This window comes from Schistocerca gregaria, chromosome 5, assembly GCF_023897955.1.
Source record: "Schistocerca gregaria isolate iqSchGreg1 chromosome 5, iqSchGreg1.2, whole genome shotgun sequence".
Taxonomy (NCBI): domain Eukaryota; kingdom Metazoa; phylum Arthropoda; class Insecta; order Orthoptera; family Acrididae; genus Schistocerca; species Schistocerca gregaria.
Genome location: NC_064924.1, coordinates 638,385,520 through 638,410,139, shown reverse-complemented (window position 1 = coordinate 638,410,139; position 24,620 = coordinate 638,385,520). Strand labels below are relative to the sequence as shown.

Sequence of the window (24,620 nt, the reverse complement as noted above, 5' to 3'; positions counted from 1 at the left end):
TGAAGACTTCATAATACATTGGTATGGTCTGACAAACTGAATTTTTTTAACTTTAATAATGATTAACTGTACATTAGCTATAATTTCAGTCAATTAGTGGCCAAGAAAGCACTTCTTCATAGAATGATTACTTTGCAGCAGGCACATATTCAATGGCTTTCTTCACATCTTCCATCTTCATTCTGGAAATCGGTACTTGGTATGTTGGGTAGCTCATTGCAATGCTGTCCATTAATCCTGGAATGATGGGTTCATACCTTTTTCTTAAGTTAGAAGGATGTCTTACTAATCCATCGATATAGAAATTCGAAACACGCTCGAATTCGTCACTCCATGTATATTTAGGAAAGCTTTCTTGCAAAACAGTTTCCTTTCATTTCCAAGCATTATATGGTAAAGAAACGTTGCATCCCTACAGTTTTCACAATGTTCCAGATCAGATTTCTGAGGATACCTCTGCTTTACTTCCATTGCTTCAATAAGGAGCTGCAGATGAAGTCCTGGGAATCTTTGGTAGGAAGATCAAGAAATGTTGCCAAAATATTGTAATGTTGAGTTGTGTCAATGGAGTCATAACATTTCATTCGGCAGGTGAAAGGAAATTAATAACACAAGATTGGTATTGCTGGTAATATTGATATTATTTACGACTATACAGTTTCTACAATTGTTCCAAGAAATATTGATATTTACCTGGAAGATTCTCTAACTGCTTTGGCTCTCAGCACTATGGGACTTAACAGCTGTGGTCATCAGTCCCCTAGAACTTAGAACTACTTAAACCTAATTAACCTAAGGACATCACACACATCCATGCCCGAGGCAGGATTCGAACCTGCGACCGTAGCAGTCACACGGTTCCGGACTGCGCGCCTAGAACTGCGAGACCACCGCGGCCGGCCTCTAACTGCTTTCCCTGGAACATAATCTCCTCTGTAATTTCGATAAGGCAGTTCTTTGGTACAAACTGTCTTTACCTTATTTCTATTGTGGGCGTTGGAGGAAACAATTCCTTTATTCCCACATACATTTAGCAATAACTGAACACTACACACATGAATGAATTGTGTAGACATGAACAGCACGAAATAACTAACTATAGCTGAGTCAAAGAATAAATATATCACTGCTCGTAAATTAACATTTCACGGAATGTTTATGAAGCACTGTACGCTTGTAGGGTCACTACATGACTCCCCCCTTTAATGCTAACGATACCGCAGATTAAATTTCACACGCCGTCCAGCTCTTGTAACTACTTCTTTATTGAAACCGGACGGTGCGTCAAGTGTGTCAGTGGTTGTGTCAGGGAGTGGTGTAGTAGTCCTCGACGTCGGTCTTGCTGTTACAGTGACTGGTGTTCGCTGAGCGTTGTGGTGTTCATGGGGTACAGGAACCTATCTTGTAGCTTCTCCTGTCTTCTCTGGCTTGTGTTCAGTGGTAGCTGTGGTGTCTGTTGCGTCCAGAAATGCAGGCTTGATACGGTCCACTGCAACTGTGGTGGATGTACCGTTAATCATTATGCGGAAAGTATTGTTATCCCTACAGACTACCAGATATGGTCCGTCATATGGTGGCTGCAGTGGTTTAAGCACAATATCACTGCGTAAGAATACATTCGTGCACTTGTCTAGCTCCGCAAAAACGAACGAGTGTCTTCCAAGCTGGTTTCTGGGCATTGTTGGTCTCAATTGGCGTATATGCTCTCTTAATCTTGTGGCGAATTCTGAGGCTGTGATTGTATCACTTGCCATGCTGTGCAGAAATTCTCCAGGTAGGCGTAACGTTTGTCCATACACCAGTTCTGCTACTGTTGCTTTCAGATCACTTTTGAATGACGTTCGTAGACCCAAAAGTACAATAGGTAGTGTCTCTGTCCAATTCGGTGTAGCGTGACATCTCAGTGCTGCCTTTAACTGTCGATGAAGACGCTCAACCATGCCATTTGATGCGGGGTGGTAAGCCGTGGTGCGCATGCGTTTCATACCTAATAACGTAGCCAATGCTTTGAAAATGTAGGCTTCAAATTGCCGTCCTTGATCAGTTGTAATTCTCAGTGGAACTCCAAACCGGACATCCAACCACGAAAAAATGTTTGAGCTATAGTTTCTGCAGTGATGTCCTTCATTGGAAATGCCTCAGGCCACCTAGTAAATCTGTCAATCACCGTGAGGCAATAACTGTAGCCTTCCGATGCCGAGAGTGGGCCGATGATGTCAACATGCACATGGTCAAAACGCTGATTTGGTGGAAGAAATGTGCCTAATGGTGCCCTCACGTGCTGTGCGATTTTATTCCTCTGGCACGCCAAGCACTGCTTCACAAATGCTTTACAGTTTGTGTGCATACAGGGCCAAAAAATTTTTGTTTGACCAATCTGAGTGTGGCTCTTACTCCTGGGTGTGACAGATTGTGCACTGATGCAATTGCCTGTGTTCTGAACTGCTGTGGCACAAATGGACGTATCTTTCCTCTTGCTACGTCACAGTACAACTCAATGCTTGCTTCAGGAAATGTCACGAGCTGTAGCTTCAATTCTTTCTCTTGTTGCAATAGATCACGCAACTCGCTATCACATTGTTGCGCTTCCGCGAGGGCGTCGTAATCTATGGCCTTTGTCACTGCTTCCACCAGTGCGATGTCATCTGCTACTGTGAGCACTGCTTCTGTGCGAGAAAGTGCATCAGCTGGAACGTTTGGCTCCCCTTCCACATACACAATGCTGGTCGTGAACTGGCTGATATAATCTAAGTGTCGCAGCTGCCTGGGCGATGCCTTCTCTGGCTTTACCTCGAAGGCATAGGTAAGCGGTTTGTCATCTGTGTAAATCGTCAACTGTCGCCCTTCTAATGCGTGTCTGAATTTTTTTACTGCTGCATAAGCGGCGTACCGCTCGCGGTCATACACTCCTGGAAATGGAAAAAAGAACACATTGACACCGGTGTGTCAGACCCACCATACTTGCTCCGGACACTGCGAGAGGGCTGTACAAGCAATGATCACACGCACGGCACAGCGGACACAGCAGGAACCGCGGTGTTGGCCGTCGAATGGCGCTAGCTGCACAGCATTTGTGCACCGCCGCCGTCAGTGTCAGCCAGATTGCCGTGGCATACGGAGCTCCATCGCAGTATTTAACACTGGTGGCATGCCGCGACAGCGTGAACGTGAACCGTATGTGCAGTTGACGGACTTCGAGCGAGGGCGTATAGTGGGCATGCGGGAGGCCGGGTGGACGTACCGCCGAATTGCTCAACACGTGGGGCGTGAGGTCTCCACAGTACATCGATGTTGTCGCCAGTGGTCGGCGGAAGGTGCACGTGCCCGTCGACCTGGGACCGGACCGCAGCGACGCACGGATGCACGCCAAGACCGTAGGATCCTACGCAGTGCCGTAGGGGACCGCACCGCCACTTCCCAGCAAATTAGGGACACTGTTGCTCCTGGGGTATCGGCGAGGACCATTCGCAACCGTCTCCATGAAGCTGGGCTACGGTCCCGCACACCGTTAGGCCGTCTTCCGCTCACGCCCCAACATCGTGCAGCCCGCCTCCAGTGGTGTCGTGACAGGCGTGAATGGAGGGACGAATGGAGACGTGTCGTCTTCAGCGATGAGAGTCGCTTCTGCCTTGGTGCCAATGATGGTCGTATGCGTGTTTGGCGCCGTGCAGGTGAGCGCCACAATTAGGACTGCATACGACCGACGCACACAGGGTCAACACCCGGCATCATGGTGTGGGGAGCGATCTCCTACACTGGCCGTACACCTCTGGTGATCGCCGAGGGGACACTGAATAGTGCACGGTACATCCAAACCGTCATCGAACTTGCTGTTCCAACAGGACAATGCACGTCCGCATGTATCCCGTGCCACCCAACGTGCTTTAGAAGGTGTAAGTCAACTACCCTGGCCAGCAAGATCTCCGGATCTGTCCCCCATTGAGCATGTTTGGGACTGGATGAAGCGTCGTCTCACGCGGTCTGCACGTCCAGAACGAACGCTGGTCCAACTGAGGCGCCAGGTGGAAATGGCATGGCAAGCCGTTCCACAGGACTACATCCAGCATCTCTACGATCGTCTCCATGGGAGAATAGCAGCCTGCATTGCTGCGAAAGGTGGATATACACTGTACTAGTGCCGACATTGTGCATGCTCTGTTGCCTGTGTCTATGTGCCTGTGGTTCTGTCAGTGTGATCATGTGATGTATCTGACCCCAGGAATGTGTCAATAAAGTTTCCCCTTCCTGGGACAATGAATTCACGGTGTTCTTATTTCAATTTCCAGGAGTGTATTTTGTATTCCCTGCACTTAATAATATACCATTTCTCCCACAATATACGGTCCGAAAACTGACTGTTAATTTAAAAAATTACTGAATATCACGATCGTCAGCTATTGTATAGAAGGTCAGACAATAAACCTGTTGCTGGGTACACTCAATAATTTTCGAAGCTATTGCTTGACACAGATGCAAAACAAAATATGTCCGACTCAGACCATGTGACACAATCATAAACTAGAGCACGCGAAAAGTGCCAGTAATGCAAAAGCAGGGCAACATACATAACTCATTGCTACACAGTGAACAGAGCTATAAAAAAGAGCGAAAATGAAGCAGTTTGACAGCACCCAACACATTCTGCACGCTCTTTGATACACTCCAAGGTGTTGTAGTATTGATGAGAAATGCAGAGGCAAGGAAAACCGTCCATATTTGAGACACCACTGTGCGGACAGCACTGCTGACACCTCTGATTAAAAGAGGGAAAATGGCTGCCTAACCTGCTACAATGACGTGCTATCTGCCTTTTAGTACCCCTGTTTCGAACATATCGTCCTCAGTGTTTGGTCATCCCATCTGCATCGCTGATCCCAATCGAACGACAGTTTCGCTGGAGACAAGTTAACTCCGCTAGCGAACTGTGACGTGCTGCTTGCCACCTGTTTGAAAACTTCAACAATGATACTGCAGCCTGCAGCTGTGAGTAGAATTACTCGCTCCACACTGCTGCTACTAACGGGTTACAGCCATTACTAATAAAAGATATGGGCCCACTGGGCCTTCCTCTGGTGAGGGGCCAAACTGACTGTCTATGGGCTCCCACCATCCACTTGCTAGGTGGGTGTCTAAGTCTGCCTCTCGGACTGTATATGTGCCACCTTTCTGGTTGTATGGTGTGTGTGCTGAGGGAGCCCTGGGCTTGTGTCATCATGACAGTCACCATATGGAAGATGCTTTGAGTAAAAGTCTAAGTGTGTATCCCTCTTCAGGACTGGTGAAACCATTGTGTTCACAGAGGTGTCTCTGTAAGTTGCCCATGTCTGACCTGTCGCAAAGTACATGCGCCGCTGAAGTGTTGTGTCTAGCATTCCTCACCGATGCGTGAGTAAGCAACCTGACACGTTTCCTGTGCACTGGTGAAGACACTATTCATTCTGGTAATCATGTTAATAAAATGATATTGCATATACCACTGTTTCACTTACCACATTGGACATAACACTGGAGCACTCATCAGCCCCTAGAGCTCGGCCTCCAACACTTGTAACAGCACTGCCTTACATGTCCAACCTCAACATCAATGATTTTTTGGCCCAAGGGTTGACCATCACAAATCTATCATTTTCCCTAAGTAGATGTGTCACACTTCGATGGAGAGTATAATTTTGGGTCTTGCTGTACACTTTAGCTATATCTGCTGTTTTGTCTTTTATGCAGTCCCACAGCTGTTCATGCTTTAGGTGAATTCACACAGTGAAATGCCACCAGCTATAGTTTTCCCATCAGTTTTCCAATTGGCAGCATTAGAATAGTATTTAGATAAACCATTGTACCAGCGATTCTGTTGGACCAGACAGCCACATGTTGATGCCAATTTGCTATAGCTTTTTTTAATTATGCCAAAGTATTCAGACTGGTCCCATAACTTGTTAGCAGAGCAATTTACGAGTAGTATCTGATTGGAACAAGCACATTTACTGCAAATGCAATTACAAAACAAAATTATAAGGTGAATTTCTGTCAATGAATAAAAGAACTCAGTGTACCAATAGCTACACCACAGCAGCTCAAAAGGTGCTTTAACGAGAGATACATAAATTCTATACTAACACAATATATTTTCTCTTGCAAATAAATGAAGATTCTCTATTTTGGGCCTGATAAACTTTATCATTGCTGTTTTATGATATTGTTTAAAAAATATTGTCTCCTTTTGTGTTAAAGATGTTATCTCATAATTTCACATTCATGATTCAGTTCTGGGCAAGTGATGCATCTAGAGTGAATTCATCACAATTTGATTGTGATGTACCATTCAGCTATAATATTTCCATACGCAACAAAAACATGCACATAAATCCTCTGACTGTCGGCTTCAGAGGGCAGTAAGTGTATTCATGTGTAAAGTATGATCTTGTACTGGTGCTGTTTTCAAGATGACATCGACTGAGCAAAAATGGTTCAAATGGCTCTGAGCACTATGGGACTTAAGACATCGACTGAAATTAGTCATGTTGGCATAAATATAAGTTTGCAGAATTTAACCAAAAAATTAACAAAAACGTTAACTAAAAGACTGTCACCACAAAATCAAAAACCGGTGTAGTGTATATTTATTTTTAGACAGCTAGTTTCAGTTAAGTGATCACCTTCAAGTCTCAGATATCATTAACCAGATTAAAGGAATGTTCCTTATTGTCAAGTAAACAATTATGAGTATCACCACCTGTCACTTATACATGCATTAATTATCTTACATATTTTTCTGTTAGTCACTATGTGCAAACTTAAATGCACTGTTCAGCATACTGTCTAACCAAACTCATGTCATTTGCAATTGACACCAAGAAACTTTCGTGTAATGATGTCCATGACTTTCAGATGGTAGCTTAACCGAAACTAGTTGTTTGCAAATAAATATCACACTATAGCAGCAGCTTTAGGTGGTTTCTTTATGCTATTCTTTAAATACATTGAAGCTGAGCAGCACTGGATTTTTCATAGAAATCATACTGGCCCATCAAACACGCAAGATAAGTATTGTTAAAAGGAGTCAAACTGGTTTTCGAAAAGTAACTGAAAGCGTGAAACTATTTTTGTATTTCTTCTGACCTACATTTCCATCTCCAAACAGTATTTACTTAGTTGTCAACAAATCCCATGTTTTGCCACAATGATAACTACTTGTGTTCACAAACAATCGACTGAAATTCTTGAAGGTATTTTAGTTCTGTCTTTGCAACTGCAAAGGAATGTAGTCATCATACATGTGCTGTTCTCTTTAATTATGTTGGTCTGTATTTAACGTGTAAGAGAAATGAATGTTTAGTGATGGACTTTGATGAGAAGATGGAGGAGGTGGAGACAAGAGGGGGAGAAGGGGAGTGTATAGTGTAGGCAAACCAGTGGAATGGAGTATGCAGTGGAGGGAAAGGAGTGAGGGGTGAGAGGTGAAATGGAAGGGGGCAGAGGCTGAGACAAAGTGATGGGTGGGGAAAGAAAGGATCTATTATTCCCTTTCTTTATGTGATTCTCTCAGTTATTTTATACAGTGATTGGTTTCCAATATTTATCTAGTCACTGACAAACTGTTTATTCTGTATTAATGCTTTGAGTATATGGAAGTCTTATTGCAAATGGGGGAGATATCTGACTTTACCGATTTTTGTGATGTCCATATCTTTTTAAACTGTGATTCCCTGTGGTATTCCTGTTTAAGGTAGTCTACAAATGTTGAGTGATTTGTGATGTATTTCCATCCACTGATTTGTTCTTTATATCTTGTGTCAAATGTCCAGCAATGTAGAATTTGTTTCACAGTACCCGCAATTGAAATGGTAGATATCAGATTTTTGCTACTTGTCAAGTTTTAGTTTAGAAACCTGAATATGTACTGTGTTATTTGTTTTATCATTTATTTCTATACTTTCCTTGTAGGTTTGGTTAATAGTGTTTCCCTGTGCTCTTTTTAATGCTACGTGTTTTATAGTGGCTAGCTCTTTTTGGTAATAGGAAGTGTTCATGGAAATCATATTGAGTTTGTTTAGCAAGTAACAGTTTATAGATTGTTTGTGATTCTGTAGTGATTAGATGTTGCATTTATTATTGTGTCTGTTGAGTATTTTCTGTGTATGACAAAGGTGTGGTTGTGATTGCCTCTTCTCATAGCAATATCTAGAAATTGATTATGCTTGCCATTTGTGGCTCAGATATGGAAACTACTGTGGGAGTAGTTTCTTCTGTGTTGGGAAACAGTTTTATTGCTTTTAACTTTTTATCATCACATCTGTGTGGTTTTCCATTGAGCTGCAGTTATGTTGACTTGTTTGTTGAGTTAAATAAGGTATGTACTGAATTCCATACACGTTTCCTGCATTCTACATTCATCGATTTGACTGGAAGTTATAATGAATCACCCTTCTCTAACATTACGTTTTCTTATAGCAATTACTTATACCATGTATACGATCGATTGTCACATATGTTAAAATTATCTCAGCTGTTCCATTAAAAGAATTCATATCATTTTGTATACAATGTTTTATATTTCAGTCTGAAATGCTAACAAAGAAATTAATGTGTTACAATCGATATGTACTAACAATTCAAATTACACTTTTAAGAATATTTGAAATTACGAAATTTCTGGTATAATTAAAATTCATATTATTGATTGCACAATCTAACACTAAATTAATTTCTAAATTGATTTACAAAATAACGATACATTATTTTAATGAATATTCTTATTTGGTAAAAAAAGTTTGTAAAATCTTTTGCATTGTAAACTCTTTGCTTTGTACACTTTTGGAATAATGTGAGTACCACAGAATGTAAGTAGTGGTGGGCATGCCTCTGATGGAAGTAGACATATTCTACGTTTGTCACCAACAATAATAGTTTTTTAATGTGGAAATTGTAAAGTCAGTGTGATTTAGAAGAATGGGATAAAATAAAAAGATATTAATAGCAATAAGCATTTCTTCATAGTTATTTAGTGCAACAAGAACCTACAAAATCGAAATTTCAATTGCAAGAATTTAACCCTAGGTAAGACTTTTAGCCACCGACAATAATAATGCGATAATGAAGATAAGTTAAAAGCCTATTATTCTTTTGTATATCTTACACCTCTCTAAGCTTTCAAAATTTGTGCAAAAACAGAATTTTAATAGTGATGTGTGGGAGGACAAGATTACAAAGTGTAGTGAAAATGTTGTTGTTGTTGTGGTCTTCAGTCCTGAGACTGGTTTGATGCAGCTCTCCATGATACTCTATCTTGTGCAAGCTTCATCTCCCAGTACCTACTGCAACCTACATCCTTCTGAATCTGCTTAATGTAGTCACCTCTTGGTCTCCCTCTACGATTTTTACCCTCCACGCTACCCTCCAATACTAAATTGGTGATCCCTTCATGCCTCAGAACATTTGCTACCAACAGATCCCTTCTTCTGGTCAATTTGTGCCACAAAATTCTCTTTTCCCCAATCCTGTTCAATACTTCCTCATTAGTTATGTGATCTACCCATCTAATCATCAGCATTCTTCTGTAGCACCACATTTCGAAAGCTTCTATTCTCTTCTTGTCCAAACTATTTATCGTCCATGTTTCACTTCCATACATGGCTACACTCCATACAAATACTTTCAGAAACGACTTCCTGGTGCTTAAATCTATACTCGATGTTAACAAATTTCTCTTCTTCAGAAACGCTTTCCTTGCCATTGCCAGTCTACATTTTATTTGCTCTCTAATTCGACCATCATCAGTTATTTTGCTCCCCAAATAGGAAAACTCCTTTACTACTTTAAGTGTCTCACTTCCTAATCTAATTCCCTCAGCATCACCCGACTTAATTCGACTACATTCCATTATCCTCGTTTTGCTTTTGTTGATCTTTATGTTATATCCTCCTTTCAAGACACTATCCATTCCGTTCAACTGCTCTTCCAAGTCCTTTGCTGTCTCTGACAGAATTACGATGTCATCGGCGAATTTTAACATTTTTATTTCATCTCCATGGATTTTAAAACCTACTCCAAATTTTTCTTCTGTTTCCTTCACTGCTTGCTCAATATACAAATTTAATAACATCAGGGAGAGACTACAACCCTGTCTCACTCCCTTCCCAACCACTGCTTCCCTTTCATGTCCCTCAACTCTTATAATTGCCATCTGGTTACTGTACAAATTGTAAATAGCCTTTCGCTCCCTGTATTTTACCCCTGCTACCTTCAGGATTTGAAAGAGAGTATTCCAATCAACATTGTCAAAAGCTTTCTCTAAGTCTACAAATGCTAGAAACGTAGGTTTGCCTTTCCTTAATCTAGCTTCTAAGATAAGTCGTAGGGACAGTATTGCCTCACGTGTTCCAACATTTCTACGGAATCCAAACTGATCTTCCCCGAGGTTGGCTTCTACTAGTTTTTCCATTCGTCTGTAAAGAATTCGCGTTAGTATTTTGCAGCTGTGACTTATTAAACCGATAGTTCGGTAATTTTCACATCTGTCAACACCTGCTTTCTTTGGGATTGTAATTATTATATTCTTTTTGAAGTCTGAGGGTATTTCGACTGTCTCATACATCTTGCTCACCAGATGGTAGAGTTTTGTCAGGACTGGCTCTCCCAAGGCTGTTAGTAGTTCCAATAGAATGTTGTCTACTCGACTTGTTTCGACTCAGGTCTTTCAGTGCTCTGTCAAACTCTTCACGCAGTATATTATCTCCCATTTCATCTTCATCTACATCCTCTTCCATTTCCATAATATTGTCCTCAAGTACATCGCCCTTGTATAGATACTTGTAGATACTCCGTGCGAATTGGTGTGGGTGGAGGTTATACTTAACAGCCGAATTAAGTTAATAATTGGCTCCTTCTACCGACCCCCAGACTCCGATGATACAGTTGCGGAACAGTTCAGAGAAAGTTTGAGTCTCGTAACAAATAAATACCCCACTCATACGGTTATAGTTGGTGGGGACTTCAACCTACCCTCGGTATGTTGGCAAAAATACTTGTTCAAAACCGGTGGTAGGCAGAAAACGTCTTCCGAGATTGTCCTAAATGCTTTCTCCGAAAATTATTTCGAGCAGTTAGTCCACGAACCCACGCGAATTGTAAATGGTTGCGAAAACACACTTGGCCTCTTGGCCACAAACAATCCAGAGCTGATAGAGAGCATCATGACTGATACAGGGATTAGGGATCACAAGGTCATTGTAGCTAGGCGCAATGCCATTTCTTCCAAATCCATCAGAAACAAACGCAAAATAATTTTATTTAAAAAAGGGGATAAAGTTGCACTAGAAGCCTTCCTAAAAGACAATTTCCATTCCTTCTGAACTGACTATGCGAATGTAGACGAGATGTGGCTCAAATTCAAAGATGTAGTAGCAACAGCAATTGAGATATTCATACCTCATAAATTGGTAAGAGATGGAACAGATCCCCCGTGGTACACAAAAAAGGTCCAAACACTGTTGCAGAAGCAACGGAAAAAGCATGCGAAGTTCAGAAGAACGCGAAATCCCGAAGATGGGCTAAAATTTACAGATGGTACTGTTATCGACGACTGTGCCGCTAAAGCGGAGTTATTGAACGCAGTTTTCCGAAATTCCTTCACCAGGGAAGACGAATGGAATATTCCAGAATTTGAAACACGAACGTCTGCTAGCATGAGTCTCTTAGAAGTAGATACCTTTGGGGTTGCAAAGCAACTCAAATCGCTTGATACGGGCAAGTCTTCAGGTCCAGATTGTATACCGATTAGGTTCCTTTCAGATTACGCTGATACTATAGCTCCCTACTTAGCACTCATATACAACCGCTCGCTCACCGATAGATCTGTACCTACAGATTGGAAAATTGCGCAGGTCGCACCAGTGTTCAAGAAGGGTAGTAGGAGTAATCCATTTAACAACAGACCTATATCATTGACGTCGGTTTGCAGTAGGGTTTTGGAGCATATACTGTATTCAAACATTATGAATCACCTCGAAGGGAACGATCTATTGACACGTAATCAGCATGGCTTCAGAAAACATCGCTCTTGTGCAACGCAGCTAGCTCTTTATTCGCACGAAGCAATGGCCGCTATCGACAGGGGATCTCAAGTTGATTCCGTATTTCTAGATTTCCAGAAAGCTTTTGACACCGTTCCTCACAAGCGACTTCTAATCAAGCTGCGGAGCTATGGGGTATCGTCTCAGTTGTGCGACTGGATTCGTGATTTCCTGTCAGGAAGGTCGCAGTTCGTAGTAATAGATGGCAAATCATCGAGTAAAACTGAAGTGATATCAGGTGTTCCCCAGGGAAGCGTCCTGGGACCTCTGCTGTTCCTGATCTATATAAATGACCTGCGTGACAATCTGAGCAGTTCTCTTAGACTGTTCGCAGATGATGCTGTAATTTACCGTCTAGTAAGGTCATCCGAAGACCAGTATCAGTTGCAAAGCGATTTAGAAAAGATTGCTGTATGGTGTGGCAGGTGGCAGTTGACGCTAAATAACGAAAAGTGTGAGATGATCCACATGAGTTCCAAAAGAAATCCGTTGGAATTCGATTACTCGATAAATAGTACAATTCTCAAGGCTGTCAATTCAACTAAGAACCTGGGTGTTAAAATTACGAACAACTTCAGTTGGAAGGACCACATAGATAATATTGTCGGAAAGGCGAGCCAAAGGTTACGTTTGATTGGCAGGACACTTAGAAGATGCAACAAGTCCACTAAAGAGACAGCTTACACTACACTCGTTCGTCCTCTGTTAGAATATTGCTGTGCGGTGTGGGATCCTTACCAGGTGGGATTGACGGAGGACATCGAAAGGGTGCAAAAAAGGGCAGCTCGTTTTGTATTATCACGTTATAGGGGAGAGAGTGTGGCAGATATGATACACGAGTTGGGATGGAAGTCATTACAGCATAGACGTTTTTCGTCGCGGCGAGACCTTTTTACGAAATTTCAGTCACCAACTTTCTCTTCTGAATGCGAAAATATTTTGTTGAGCCCAACCTACATAGGTAGGAATGATCATCAAAATAAAATAAGAGAAATCAGAGCTCGAACAGAAAGGTTTAGGTGTTCGTTTTACCCGCTCGCTGTTCGGGAGTGGAATAGTAGAGAGATAGTATGATTGTGGTTCGATGAACCCTCCGCCAAGCACTTAAATGTGAATTGCAGAGTAGTCATGTAGATGTAGATGTATATACTCCTTCCACCTTACTGCTTTCCCTTCTTTGCTTAGAACTGGGTTGCCATCTGAGCTCTTGATATTCATACACGTGGTTCTCTTTTCTCCAAAGGTCTCTTTAATTTTCCTGTAGGCAGTATCTATCTTACCCCTAGAGAGATAAGCCTCTACATCCTTATATTTGTCCTCTAGCTATTCCTGTTTAGCGATTTTGCACTTCCTGTCGATCTAATTTTTGAGACGTCTGCTTCATTTACTGCATTTTTATATTTTCTCCTTTCATCAATTAAATTCAATGTTTCTTCTGTTACCCAAGGATTTCCACTAGCCCTCGTCTTTTTACCTACTTGATCCTCTGCTGCCTTCACTACTTCATCCCTCAGAGCTACCCATTCTTCTTCTGCTGTATTTCTTTCCCCCATTCCTGTCAATTGTTCCCTTATGTTCTCCTTGAAACTCTGTAGAACCTCTGGGTCTTTCAGCTTATCCAGATCCCATGTCCTTAAATTCCCACCTTTTTGCAGTATCTTCAGTTTTAATCTACAGGTCATAACCAATAGATTGTGGTCAGGGTCCACAGCTGCCCCTGGAAATGTCTTACAATTTAAAACCTGGTTCCTAAATCTCTGTCTTACCATTATATAATCTATCTGATACCTTTTAGTATCTCCAGGCTTCTTCCATGTATACAGCCTTCTTTTATGATTCTTGCACCAAGTGTTAACTATGATTAAGTTGTGCTCTGTGCAAAATTCTACCAGGCGGCTTCCTCTTTCATTTCTTTGCCCCAGTCCATATTCACCTACTACCTTTCCTTCTCTCCCTTTTCCTACTACCGAATTCCAGTCACCCATGACTATTAAATTTTCGTCACCCTTCACTACCTGAATAATTTCTTTTATTTGATCATACATTTCTTCAATTTCTTCGTCATCTGCAGAGCTAGTTGGCATATAAATGTGTACTACTGTAGTAGGTGTGGGCTTCGTATCTATCTTGGCCACAATGCTGTTTGTAGTAGCTTACCCGCATTCCTATTTTCCTATTCATTATTAAACCTACTCCTGCATTGCCCCTATTTGATTTTGTGTTTATAACCCTGTAGTCACCTGACCAAAAGTCTTGTTCCTCCTGCCACCGAACTTCACTAATTCCTACTATATCTAACTTTAACCTATCCATTTCCCTTTTTAAATTTTCTAACCTACCTGTCCGATTAAGGGATCTGACATTCCACGCTCCGATTCGTAGAACGCCAGTTTTCTTTCTCCTGATAACGACATCCTCTCGAGTAGTCCCCGCCCATAGATCCGAATGGGGGACTATTTTACCTCCGGAATATTTTACCCAAGAGGACGCCATCATCATTTAATCATACAGTAAAGCTGCTTGCCCTCGGGAAACATTACGGCCGTAGTTTCCCCTTGCTTTCAGCCGTTCGCAGTACCAGCACAGCAAGGCCGTTTTGGTTATTGTTACAAGGCCAGATCAGTCAGTCATCCAGACTGTTGCCCTGCAACTACTGAAAAGGCTGCTGCCCTCTTCAGGAACCACACGTTTGTCTGGCCTCTCAACAGATACCTCTCCATTGTGGTTGCACCTACGGTACGGCTATCTGTATCGCTGAGGCACACAAGCCTCCCCACCAACGGCAAGGTCTATGGTTCATGGGGGGGTGGTGAAAATAACTTCTTGAAAATAACTTCTTGAAATGGTTAGGTCTTCTGGTGTTTACTAGACATTTTTGTATTGTTTGAGTAAAATGACGTTCAGCAAATATCTGTAGGTTACAATAGAATCGTAAGTAAATGTAACATATCGTTTTATACCTTCCATGGTCCTTTGGAAACCAAGTAATGACAAAAGTGGTGCCACTTTTATTGCGCTACATATGCTTGCTATTGTGAAATCTATCTCACAAATCAATATAAACTCATCCAATATCCTATTCGTAAGTGAAGCTACACTTGGAGTGTTGTAGTCACAGTGTATAACCATAATGAGTACGAGTCTCATTAATTGTTTCTAATTAATTTATTGACTTTTTGTAGCAAATAATACAACAATTCCTATTGCTTAAGTTAGCGACTTCAGTTAAATCTAAGTACACGTTTACTTATTAAATATATAAAATTATAAAATTTCAATCACAAATTCAGCATTTTTTTATATCGGAGCTTTATCTCCATCCCTTGTATGTAACGTATTATTAAACTATTGATTCTGAGGTTGTTCTCACTCGTTACTGTCTTATTGATTGGCAGTAATGGAATCTTTATTTTTGCAAGGTTTTTCCATAGTTTATTTTAATGTGAAATATGTTTTGAACATCCCAAAACGACATGGTCAAGATATTCATTGTCTTCTGGATGTTCATTACATGTGGGAGAGTCTATCACTCCAATCCTTAGAAGTGTACAGGGAAACGTGCATGTTCCAACCTTATTGTAATAAATGAAGTTACATACCTCCTTGGGAGATTTTTCTAATGGTACCACAGATATTTTGGTACATTGCATAGGACTGAAGTGAGAAAAAAAGCCCTTTTCTGCTGTGATTTTTGCGACTTCTATTCCCATTGATTGTATGCCTCTCTTTTTAAAACATGAAGATAGTCAGAATATGCAAGCTGTGTAAATATCAGGTCCCTTCTTTGATACTTTCTCTTGCAAAAAATAGATAGGATGACGGCTTGTCTTCTAGTGTAGCTCTTCTATTGCCTGTCTTTTATTGTGTCTCTTCTAGTGTAGAGCGGCACTTATATTCTCTTTGTATAGGTGCTGCTCCTGTAGTGCAGCAGTCGTAGTCAGCATACTATTGGCTGACATCATCTCACAGCCTTCTCACCCCCCCCCCCCCAAAGCGACGGACCGTCATCATGTATGGGGTGGGACAACAGTGGGGGAGGCCAGAGGGTGGATGCTGTGCTGGACTGGAAGCTGTGGCTACAGAGCATCAAGCTTCCAGTCATACTCCACCATCTGGCCTCCACTCTGGCAGAAATGTCCCCTGAAAAACGACCAGAAGGGTATGCGTACACCTCCAGTGGCCAGTAACCAAATGGGGAATGCGATGGTTGCTGGGGTGTGGGTGGGTCCAGCTCCATCAGTAGGACGAGAGGAGGTGGAGGAGGCTCTGTCTAAAGGGTTCATCCCGTGTTGACACCCTATGGTGGATGCTCTGGCTGCGCTGTCCTCAGGATTGGTGAATCTGGAGGAAGAGACATAGAAGCATCACTGGGTACATGACAGTGGCGAAGTTGATCATGATGTCGGAGCTGCAAGCCACCTGGACCTGATATAAGATGCATGCAAGTGCCCCGATGACCTCACCTCGCGCCCACCATGTGCTGCCACTAGAAACCCTGTAAAAGACAATATCATGTGGCATGAAACAATACTTGTGGCCTTCACATTTGGTGCCGGATGCTGAGGTGGGTGGAGTAGTATCTGATGGCGGTGGCTGTGAAGCAACTCCGCCAGTGATGGTCCATCTTGTGTGTGTGAACGATAGGAGGCGAAAACAGTTGCATTGCTTGCTCTCTCATGAGTGTGGAGCTAAGTTTGGCCATTTGCTGCTTGAAGGTTCTGATGGAACATTCCGTTTCGCTGTTTGACTGTGGCTGGAACAGTGCACTAGATTGATGCTGTATGCTATTGTGTTCACAGAATGTTTCAGATTCATTTGATGTGAAATGAGGGCCATTGTCTGACACTGAATTCGGGTAAATTTTTGAGGCAAAAAATAGAGGACAACTCCTGAATTGTGATACAGGCGAACAAGTAGTTTCGACATGCTAACTGTTTCGTATGAGCAATTCCCCAATGTCCTTGGTGAAGTAATTGCAACACTTCTTTTTGCAAAGTTTTGGTGGTCAACACACATGACTGTCCACTGTCATTTCTGTATAGTGGGGCTATGCCAACATGCAAAGTAACGGCACACTACAGAGTTCTTAATGCTGTGCAATAAATGAGACCAAGATGTGCAAATTTATGTTAGCAAAATGTTCAAATCTGTATCAACTTCTGTGGCCTCTGCAATTTTACTATCGTTCAGTGGAAAAGACTGAAGCAATTCAGAATCCTGTGCATTGATGTGACAAGATGCAGCAGAAGCATCATAGTCTCTATCAGGGCTAATCGTAAGATGTGAACGTGCATCTGCATTACAGTGTTGAGTTGTCACACAATACACAATGTTGTATTGGTATTCACACAACACCAAAGCCCATGTTTGCAATGTTTGGACAGTTTGTACAGGAACCAGCTGCTTTAGATGAAACAAGGACTGCAATGGCTCGTTATCCATTACTATATAGAATTTTCTGCCATACAAATAGTAGTGGAATTTGACGACACCACACACAATAGCCAAATCTTCCTTCTCAATTTGTGGTTAGTGACACTGAGGTTTGGACAACACTTCAGATGTTAAAGCAATAGGCCTGTCTTTATCACCAATTCTGTGCGAAAGCACTGCACTGATTCCGTACAAGGAAACATCAACTTGTGATGCAACTGGTTTGTCAGGATCACAGAGAACTAAGCATTGATCAGTGAGCAATGCATCTTTAAGTTTTTGAAAGCTACTTTGCACTCATCTGGCCAAACAAAGAGGACATTCTTGTGAAGCAAGCGATGCAATGGAGCTGCGATTTGTGCAGCATTCGGCATGAATAGAATATAGTAGTTCAGTTTTCCACAGAAGTGACTGCAATTCTGTGACATTGCGAGGAACTTGCAAATCTCATATGGCTAACAAATGCGACTGAAGACGATGTATACCTTGACTGTTTATGACACGACCAAGATACTACAACTCAAGTTTAAAGAAATCACACTTGTCCAGTCTACACATTAGTCCAGCATTAGATTACACACGAAACAAAGCACGCAAATTTGCAATATGGTCTTCAGGTGTACTACCTGCTACGACATTATAGTCCAAATAGTTTCAACAGTTTGCCACTTGAGCAGTCAGCTGTTCCAAATACCACTGGAAAATGGTGGGTGTGGAAGTACTGCCAAAACGCAAACGCAAATATTTAAACAAGCCTAAAGGAGTATTCACTACACACACATTGAGATTCTTCATCGAGCAATATTTGAAGATACACGTCGCGCAAATCAATTTTGAAAAGTAGCGATCAGTGTCTAATCAGCCCACGACATCCTGTGTGCGTGACAACGGAAAAAGTATCAATCACAGTTTGTGCATTGGCTGTAAAGTCAACACAGAGGCGAATACGACCTGGATGTTTGGCAAACAAAACTAGTGGACTTAGTCATTGACTAGCTTGTATGGGTGCAATAGCTCCGCTTTCTTGCAATTCTTTAAGTTCAGCCACAACTTTTGCCCATAATGCAATGGGAACAGTTCTGGCGCAGGAAAATTTCGGCTGAGCATTGTCTTTCATTGTAATATGTGTAACTAAAGTGTTAGCCTTGCCTAAGCCTTCATAAAAAGAGTTCCGGGAATTCTTTTAGCAAGCTAGTTACACAGTCTTTTGCATGGAATGCAGAAACTCACAACACTTTGTCCTGAACGTTAAAGACAAACAAATCAAATGAATCAAGAGCAAATATGTTGTAGCACTGTAAAAGTAACTGTTCGCATATGCAAGCAATACATGGCAGGTAAAGTACACTTTCCGAGAACGGAAATGTATTGTCCATTATACACTCCTGGAAATGGAAAAAAGAACACATTGACACCGGTGTGTCAGACCCACCATACTTGCTCCGGACACTGCGAGAGGGCTGTACAAGCAATGATCACACGCACGGCACAGCGGACACACCAGGAACCGCGGTGTTGGCCGTCGAATGGCGCTAGCTGCACAGCATTTGTGCACCGCCGCCGTCAGTGTCAGCCAGTTTGCCGTGGCATACGGAGCTCCATCGCAGTATTTAACACTGGTAGCATGCCGCGACAGCGTGAACGTGAACCGTATGTGCAGTTGACGGACTTCGAGCGAGGGCGTATAGTGGGCATGCGGGAGGCCGGGTGGACGTACCGCCGAATTGCTCAACACGTGGGGCGTGAGGTCTCCACAGTACATCGATGTTGTCGCCAGTGGTCGGCGGAAGGTGCACGTGCCCGTCGACCTGGGACCGGACCGCAGCGACGCACGGATGCACGCCAAGACCGTAGGATCCTACGCAGTGCCGTAGGGGACCGCACCGCCACTTCCCAGCAAATTAGGGACACTGTTGCTCCTGGGGTATCGGCGAGGACCATTCGCAACCGTCTCCATGAAGCTGGGCTACGGTCCCGCACACCGTTAGGCCGTCTTCCGCTCACGCCCCAACATCGTGCAGCCTGCCTCCAGTGGTGTCGCGACAGGCGTGAATGGAGGGACGAATGCAGACGTGTCGTCTTCAGCGATGAGAGTCGCTTCTGCCTTGGTGCCAATGATGGTCGTATGCGTGTTTGGCGCCGTGCAGGTGAGCGCCACAATCAGGACTGCATACGACCGTGGCACACAGGGTCAACACCCGGCATCATGGTGTGGGGAGCGATCTCCTACACTGGCCGTACACCTCTGGTGATCGCCGAGGGGACACTGAATAGTGCACGGTACATCCAAACCGTCATCGAACCCATCGTTCTACCATTCCTAGACCTGCAAGGGAACTTGCTGTTCCAACAGGACAATGCACGTCCGCATGTATCCCGTGCCACCCAACGTGCTCTAGAAGGTGTAAGTCAACTACCCTGGCCAGCAAGATCTCCAGATCTGTCCCCTATTGAGCATCTTTGGGACTGGATGAAGCGTCGTCTCACGCGGTCTGCACATACAGTACGAACGCTGGTCCAACTGAGGCGCCAGGTGGAAATGGCATGGCAAGCCGTTCCACAAGACTACATCCAGCATCTCTACGATCGTCTCCATGGGAGAATAGCAGCCTGCATTGCTGCGAAAGGTGGATATACACTGTACTAGTGCCGACATTGTGCATGCTCTGTTGCCTGTGTCTATGTGCCTGTGGTTCTGTCAGTGTGATCATGTGATGTATCTGACCCCAGGAATGTGTCAATAAAGTTTCCCCTTCCTGGGACAATGTATTCACGGTGTTCTTATTTCAATTTCCATGAGTGTAAGTCGTCAGTTGCATGCTAATTTTAGACAGGTGAGGGGAGCCTAACAGTTCATGTATGTGACGATTTAGCAGTGTGGCAGAGGCACCCATGTCCAACCAAAATTTCCCGCATTTCTCACAAAGAAGCACCTGAACAAAAAGTTTGTTGGACAGGCATATCAGTGAAGAAACTGCACAATTGCCAGTTTTATGAATGCCTTTTGCAGGCTTTGAATATACTACATTAATGACGTGGGCTTTGTGACTAGATCTATGTGAGTGGGCCGAATTCTTATGGTTGCAAACATATGGATTGTACATGTCCTTTTCCTGCCACAAGCACAACACTGAGCTTGTTAGGAGGGGCAGTCTTGGCATTTGTGCTGTGAATAGCACTGAGGGGAAGACTTAATTCTGTTTGCCTGTATAGCCACCTGTGTAACCAGTTGCTTACGTGGTGTGGATCACTGTTTACTCGGCATGGTGAGCGCAAGCTGCTGCTGCTCTGTGGGCTGATCACAAGCAAGGAACTCAACCCGACAGTTTGCTGGCTGCTCAAATTTATTGGCGGTCAGGCCACCTGAATCGTTCTGATTTAGTATTTGCAGTACCTGCTGAAATGATGGAGCGGACTGTATCAAAATCTGTTCTCCGAGTTTGACATCAGGTAATTTGTATATGATCACATCACCCAACATAACATCTGAATATAGAGCACCGAATACATTTGAATTTGCATTTCCTCTTCATACCCTGCAAACCTGTTATCCACCCACGTTAAGTCTGTTCTGACCGTTTTTTGCAATCAAAGAGTTGATACCTAGCTGCTACCACATTCACTTGTTGGTCGTAATAGTGAGCGTATCTACAATGTGTTCATATGAAAGTTCACTCCAAATGGAGTTCGGAAATAGTTTATAAGGCAGAACACTGCACTTCCTACTGTTGCGAAAAAGTAATGGCTTTTCACAGTACCTGGTATGATGTGAGCAAGTGTGTGGGCGTCAAACTGCTGCAACCTCTCGAGGCCCTCATATTCTTGTTCATAAGACTGGCGAAAAGGTAATATAGCAACTTGTCGAGTCTGAAACTGGAACATATGCAGTAGCTGTGTTGCATCTAATGCTGTCAGCTGTGGGATCTGAGCAGGGAGGGCGGGATAGATGGGTTGGGACATTTTGGAACAGACAAAGGCAACAGACATACAAGGCAAGAAAAAAAAGTACAAAAGCAAAGAAAATTTCTGCAACGCAAATCTAGAAACACTGATTAGCAAAAGAGACTGTTAAAGCAAGTAAACACACCTGCAAAGAAGAGACAAGGGAGATTTAAGGCGCCAGAAAAAGACAAAAGAGAATTCCATGGCTGCCAGGCACTGTGTTCTTCTCATAACTCATTGCCAATATGGGATCCTACCCACATGTGTAATATAAGGTGCCTTGGAAGGTGTTATCTCGGATAGCTAGACAACACACAAGCAAATCATATTAATGGGGTTTATTATGGTAATTGAATTGACAATACTTAACTTCGCCTTTTTTCACAATGAAGTGTCGCAAGCAATTGGCGACATGCAAATAATCAATGTCCTTCGATATATACCATTTCCATGCAAGCAATTGATATAGATCACAAGTCTCAGCTAAACAGTTACGATGACATCTCGTCTTCTAGTGCGGCTCTGTTAGTGCCTGTCTTCAAATGCTGCTCTTCTAGTGCGGAGTGGCGCTTATATTCTCTTCCTTCTTGGTGCGGTCCTAGTCAGCGTACTATTGGCTGACGTTGTCTCACAGACTTCTCGGTTGTTCCGTTCCAGACTGACGTGCCGGCGCTTGATGTTACACCGGAAAAGATATGATTTCCGCACTATTTAGTACTGAGCACAACATAAATAACTCGTGTAATCGTTACAAGCGTACAGAACGTACCCTTATGTATTGTCCTTGGAGAGTACTAATTCTTCCAGGGGCAGTGATCTTGCTATTCTCCTGTCAGAGATGCTACGCCACCACAAACCGCTATAATTCCTTCCCAGGTTCCCATAGAATTTTACTAATTGCGCTTGCTGATATTATGTATACAGAATTATTGTAAACTTCGAGCATTCGAATTATCTGCCTGTCACCAGAAATTTTAGAGTTACTCCTAACCACTTATCGACTGCGATTGACTCTCTCATTAATGTATTTTGCTTCTGTATTTTACCTTTCATCAAAAGTAGCAACTTGTATAATGCAGGACTCATCAGCAAATAATTTATGAGACATTTTGGGTCCGTGGTTCTGATTTCACGCGGTAAATTAACGTGTTACCAGTCGCTCCTTTTTTCAACCGCTCTTGGGTACATTCCTTATTTTTCGTTCCTTTTCTGTTGCTTGCAAGCAGTAGCCAAGGTAACCAGAGCACACACAATCTTTTGTGTGTTCAATGTCTTAACCTTGTAGAGCTGCGTTGTCAACTGACAGCTTCTGCCAACATTAATGATAGTGCTTCAATTACTGTCAATTAATACTGAACTTCTGCAGGCCCCTGACGCTCAGTATAGTATATATTGTGATCGAAACTCAGTGGATTATTTCTTCCGTGTGATGAACTTTGCACGATTTGTGTTATTCACTAACCACTAATCATTAATAAGTAATTGCTGTGTGTTGTGATGTGCAGATGGTGAAACATGGTTAAATGCAAAGAAGTTCCTATATATACAGACATTACTCCTGAATTATTTATTAATTCCATATGGAACAGACGTGAACCGGCATTATTACGTGGAATTAACATCGGTGAATGTACCGCTAAATGGACTACTGAATATTTATCGGAGAAAATTGGTCCGCTCGATGTAAAAGTTCATGTCAGCCAACATGAAAAGTTAGATTTCATAAATAAAAACTTCGTATACAAAACATTACCTTTCAATGAACTTTTAGAAAGAGTGTCAGGTACAAGTAAGGCTTTCTTTCTGAGTCCGAACGAGTATTATTATTTGAGATCTCTTGGACTTGATCCTAGAGGCCGTGAAATTGCCGATATTCGAAAGCAGTTTCCATTTATTGCTGCTGATCTAAAAATTCCGCATTTCTTTAAAGATGAGGCATTCTTTTCCAGTGTACTTCGGATTGGTTCAAAAAATGTTCAGTTGTGGACACATTATGATGTCATGGATAATATCCTTATACAAGTTCGTGGCCGGAAAAGAATTGCCTTGTTTAAACCATCAGAAGCTTTAGGCATGTACTTGGTGGGTGATAAATCCCGAGTATTGGATATTGACAATCCTGACGCCTCAGAGTTCCCAAAGTTTTCCAGCGTTCTTAGACACGAATGTATTATGGAATCAGGAGATATTATTTTTATTCCAGCACTTTGGTTTCACAATACATTAGCATTAGACAATGGGATTGCAGTAAATGTGTTCTGGAAACATTTGCCAGAAGAACTGTATGATAAGAAAGACGTATATGGAAATAAAGACCCCATTCCTGCAGCAAGGGTAAGAGTGTTTGAAACATGTATTTAACAGCATCAGTCTGTTATCATTAAGATAAAGTAGGGATGCAGATAAAGAAATTTCTATTACTTGTGACTATTTTGCAGGCTATACAGATGACTGAGAATGCCACAAAATTATTGGAAACATTGCCTGGTGAATATAGGGATTTCTACTGCAGGAGAATGATAGCCATTCTTGAAAACAAACTATGCGGACAGGAAGACATAATATAGACTTGAAGTCATTCCAGTGACACCATGAGTGTGACAATCAGACATTCTTGAGGACAAATTTATAAACATAGTAAATTGAGAAAATAAAACTGATGAAGTCCTACCATAAATTATTGCATTGTATTCTTACAGTTAACTGTCAAATCAGACACTTAAATTTTTAAGACAATAGAATTAAGATATATCATTTGTTCAGTTTTATCACTATTTTGTTAAGGCTTTTGTACTGTAATCAGTGCGGTTCAATATCATGCATACAAAGTATGCAGGTACTATGCTGATTATCGCTGCAAATACATTAACTGTCTTCACTAACCAGCAATCATTTACTGATTTACAGAAAAATTAAATATTGCCCCATACCATAAGGAACATGCCCACAATAATATGATGATTTTGAAAACATGGTTCTCAGCATCCAGGATGTATCTGAAGAAATTCATTGTGTGTGTGGTTAATGGCATGAAAGCTGCAGAAGTTGTATATTTATTTATTCAACACTACCATACAAGGTGTAGTTCATGAGATACAGGAAGAGTCACCTAGTGGGCTTCTGCCTCCCCACTCATATTTCTTGTACTTGTGCAACATATGCATATAACACGCATCA

At 42.3% G+C, this 24,620-nt stretch overlaps 1 protein-coding gene and 1 long non-coding RNA gene across 2 annotated transcripts; one reads left to right on the top strand and one right to left on the bottom strand.

Moving 5' to 3' along the window:
• Positions 1-16,303: 16,303 nt before the first annotated feature.
• Positions 16,304-22,218, bottom strand: LOC126272434 (uncharacterized). The gene is made up of 4 exons (XR_007549222.1): positions 21,887-22,218; positions 21,589-21,746; positions 21,260-21,374; positions 16,304-16,409 (listed from the first exon to the last, which is right to left on the bottom strand). It is a non-coding gene; the product is annotated as an uncharacterized LOC126272434 (long non-coding RNA).
• Positions 22,219-22,666: 448 nt separating this feature from the next.
• Positions 22,667-24,332, top strand: LOC126272433 (tRNA wybutosine-synthesizing protein 5-like). Its single transcript, XM_049975304.1, has 2 exons — positions 22,667-23,777; positions 23,882-24,332. The coding sequence occupies exons 1-2, from the start codon at positions 22,959-22,961 to the stop codon at positions 24,008-24,010; spliced, it is 948 nt and encodes a 315-aa protein (XP_049831261.1). The 5' UTR covers positions 22,667-22,958; the 3' UTR covers positions 24,011-24,332.
• Positions 24,333-24,620: the final 288 nt, after the last annotated feature.

Excerpts from the sequence above, each read along its gene's own strand:
- LOC126272433 (XM_049975304.1), top strand. The coding sequence starts at position 22,959 with ATGGTTAAATGCAAAGAAGTTCCTATATATACAGACATTACTCCTGAA. Across the intron at positions 23,778-23,881 it reads ACCCCATTCCTGCAGCAAGG|GCTATACAGATGACTGAGAA; the intron begins GTAAGAGTGTTT and ends ACTATTTTGCAG.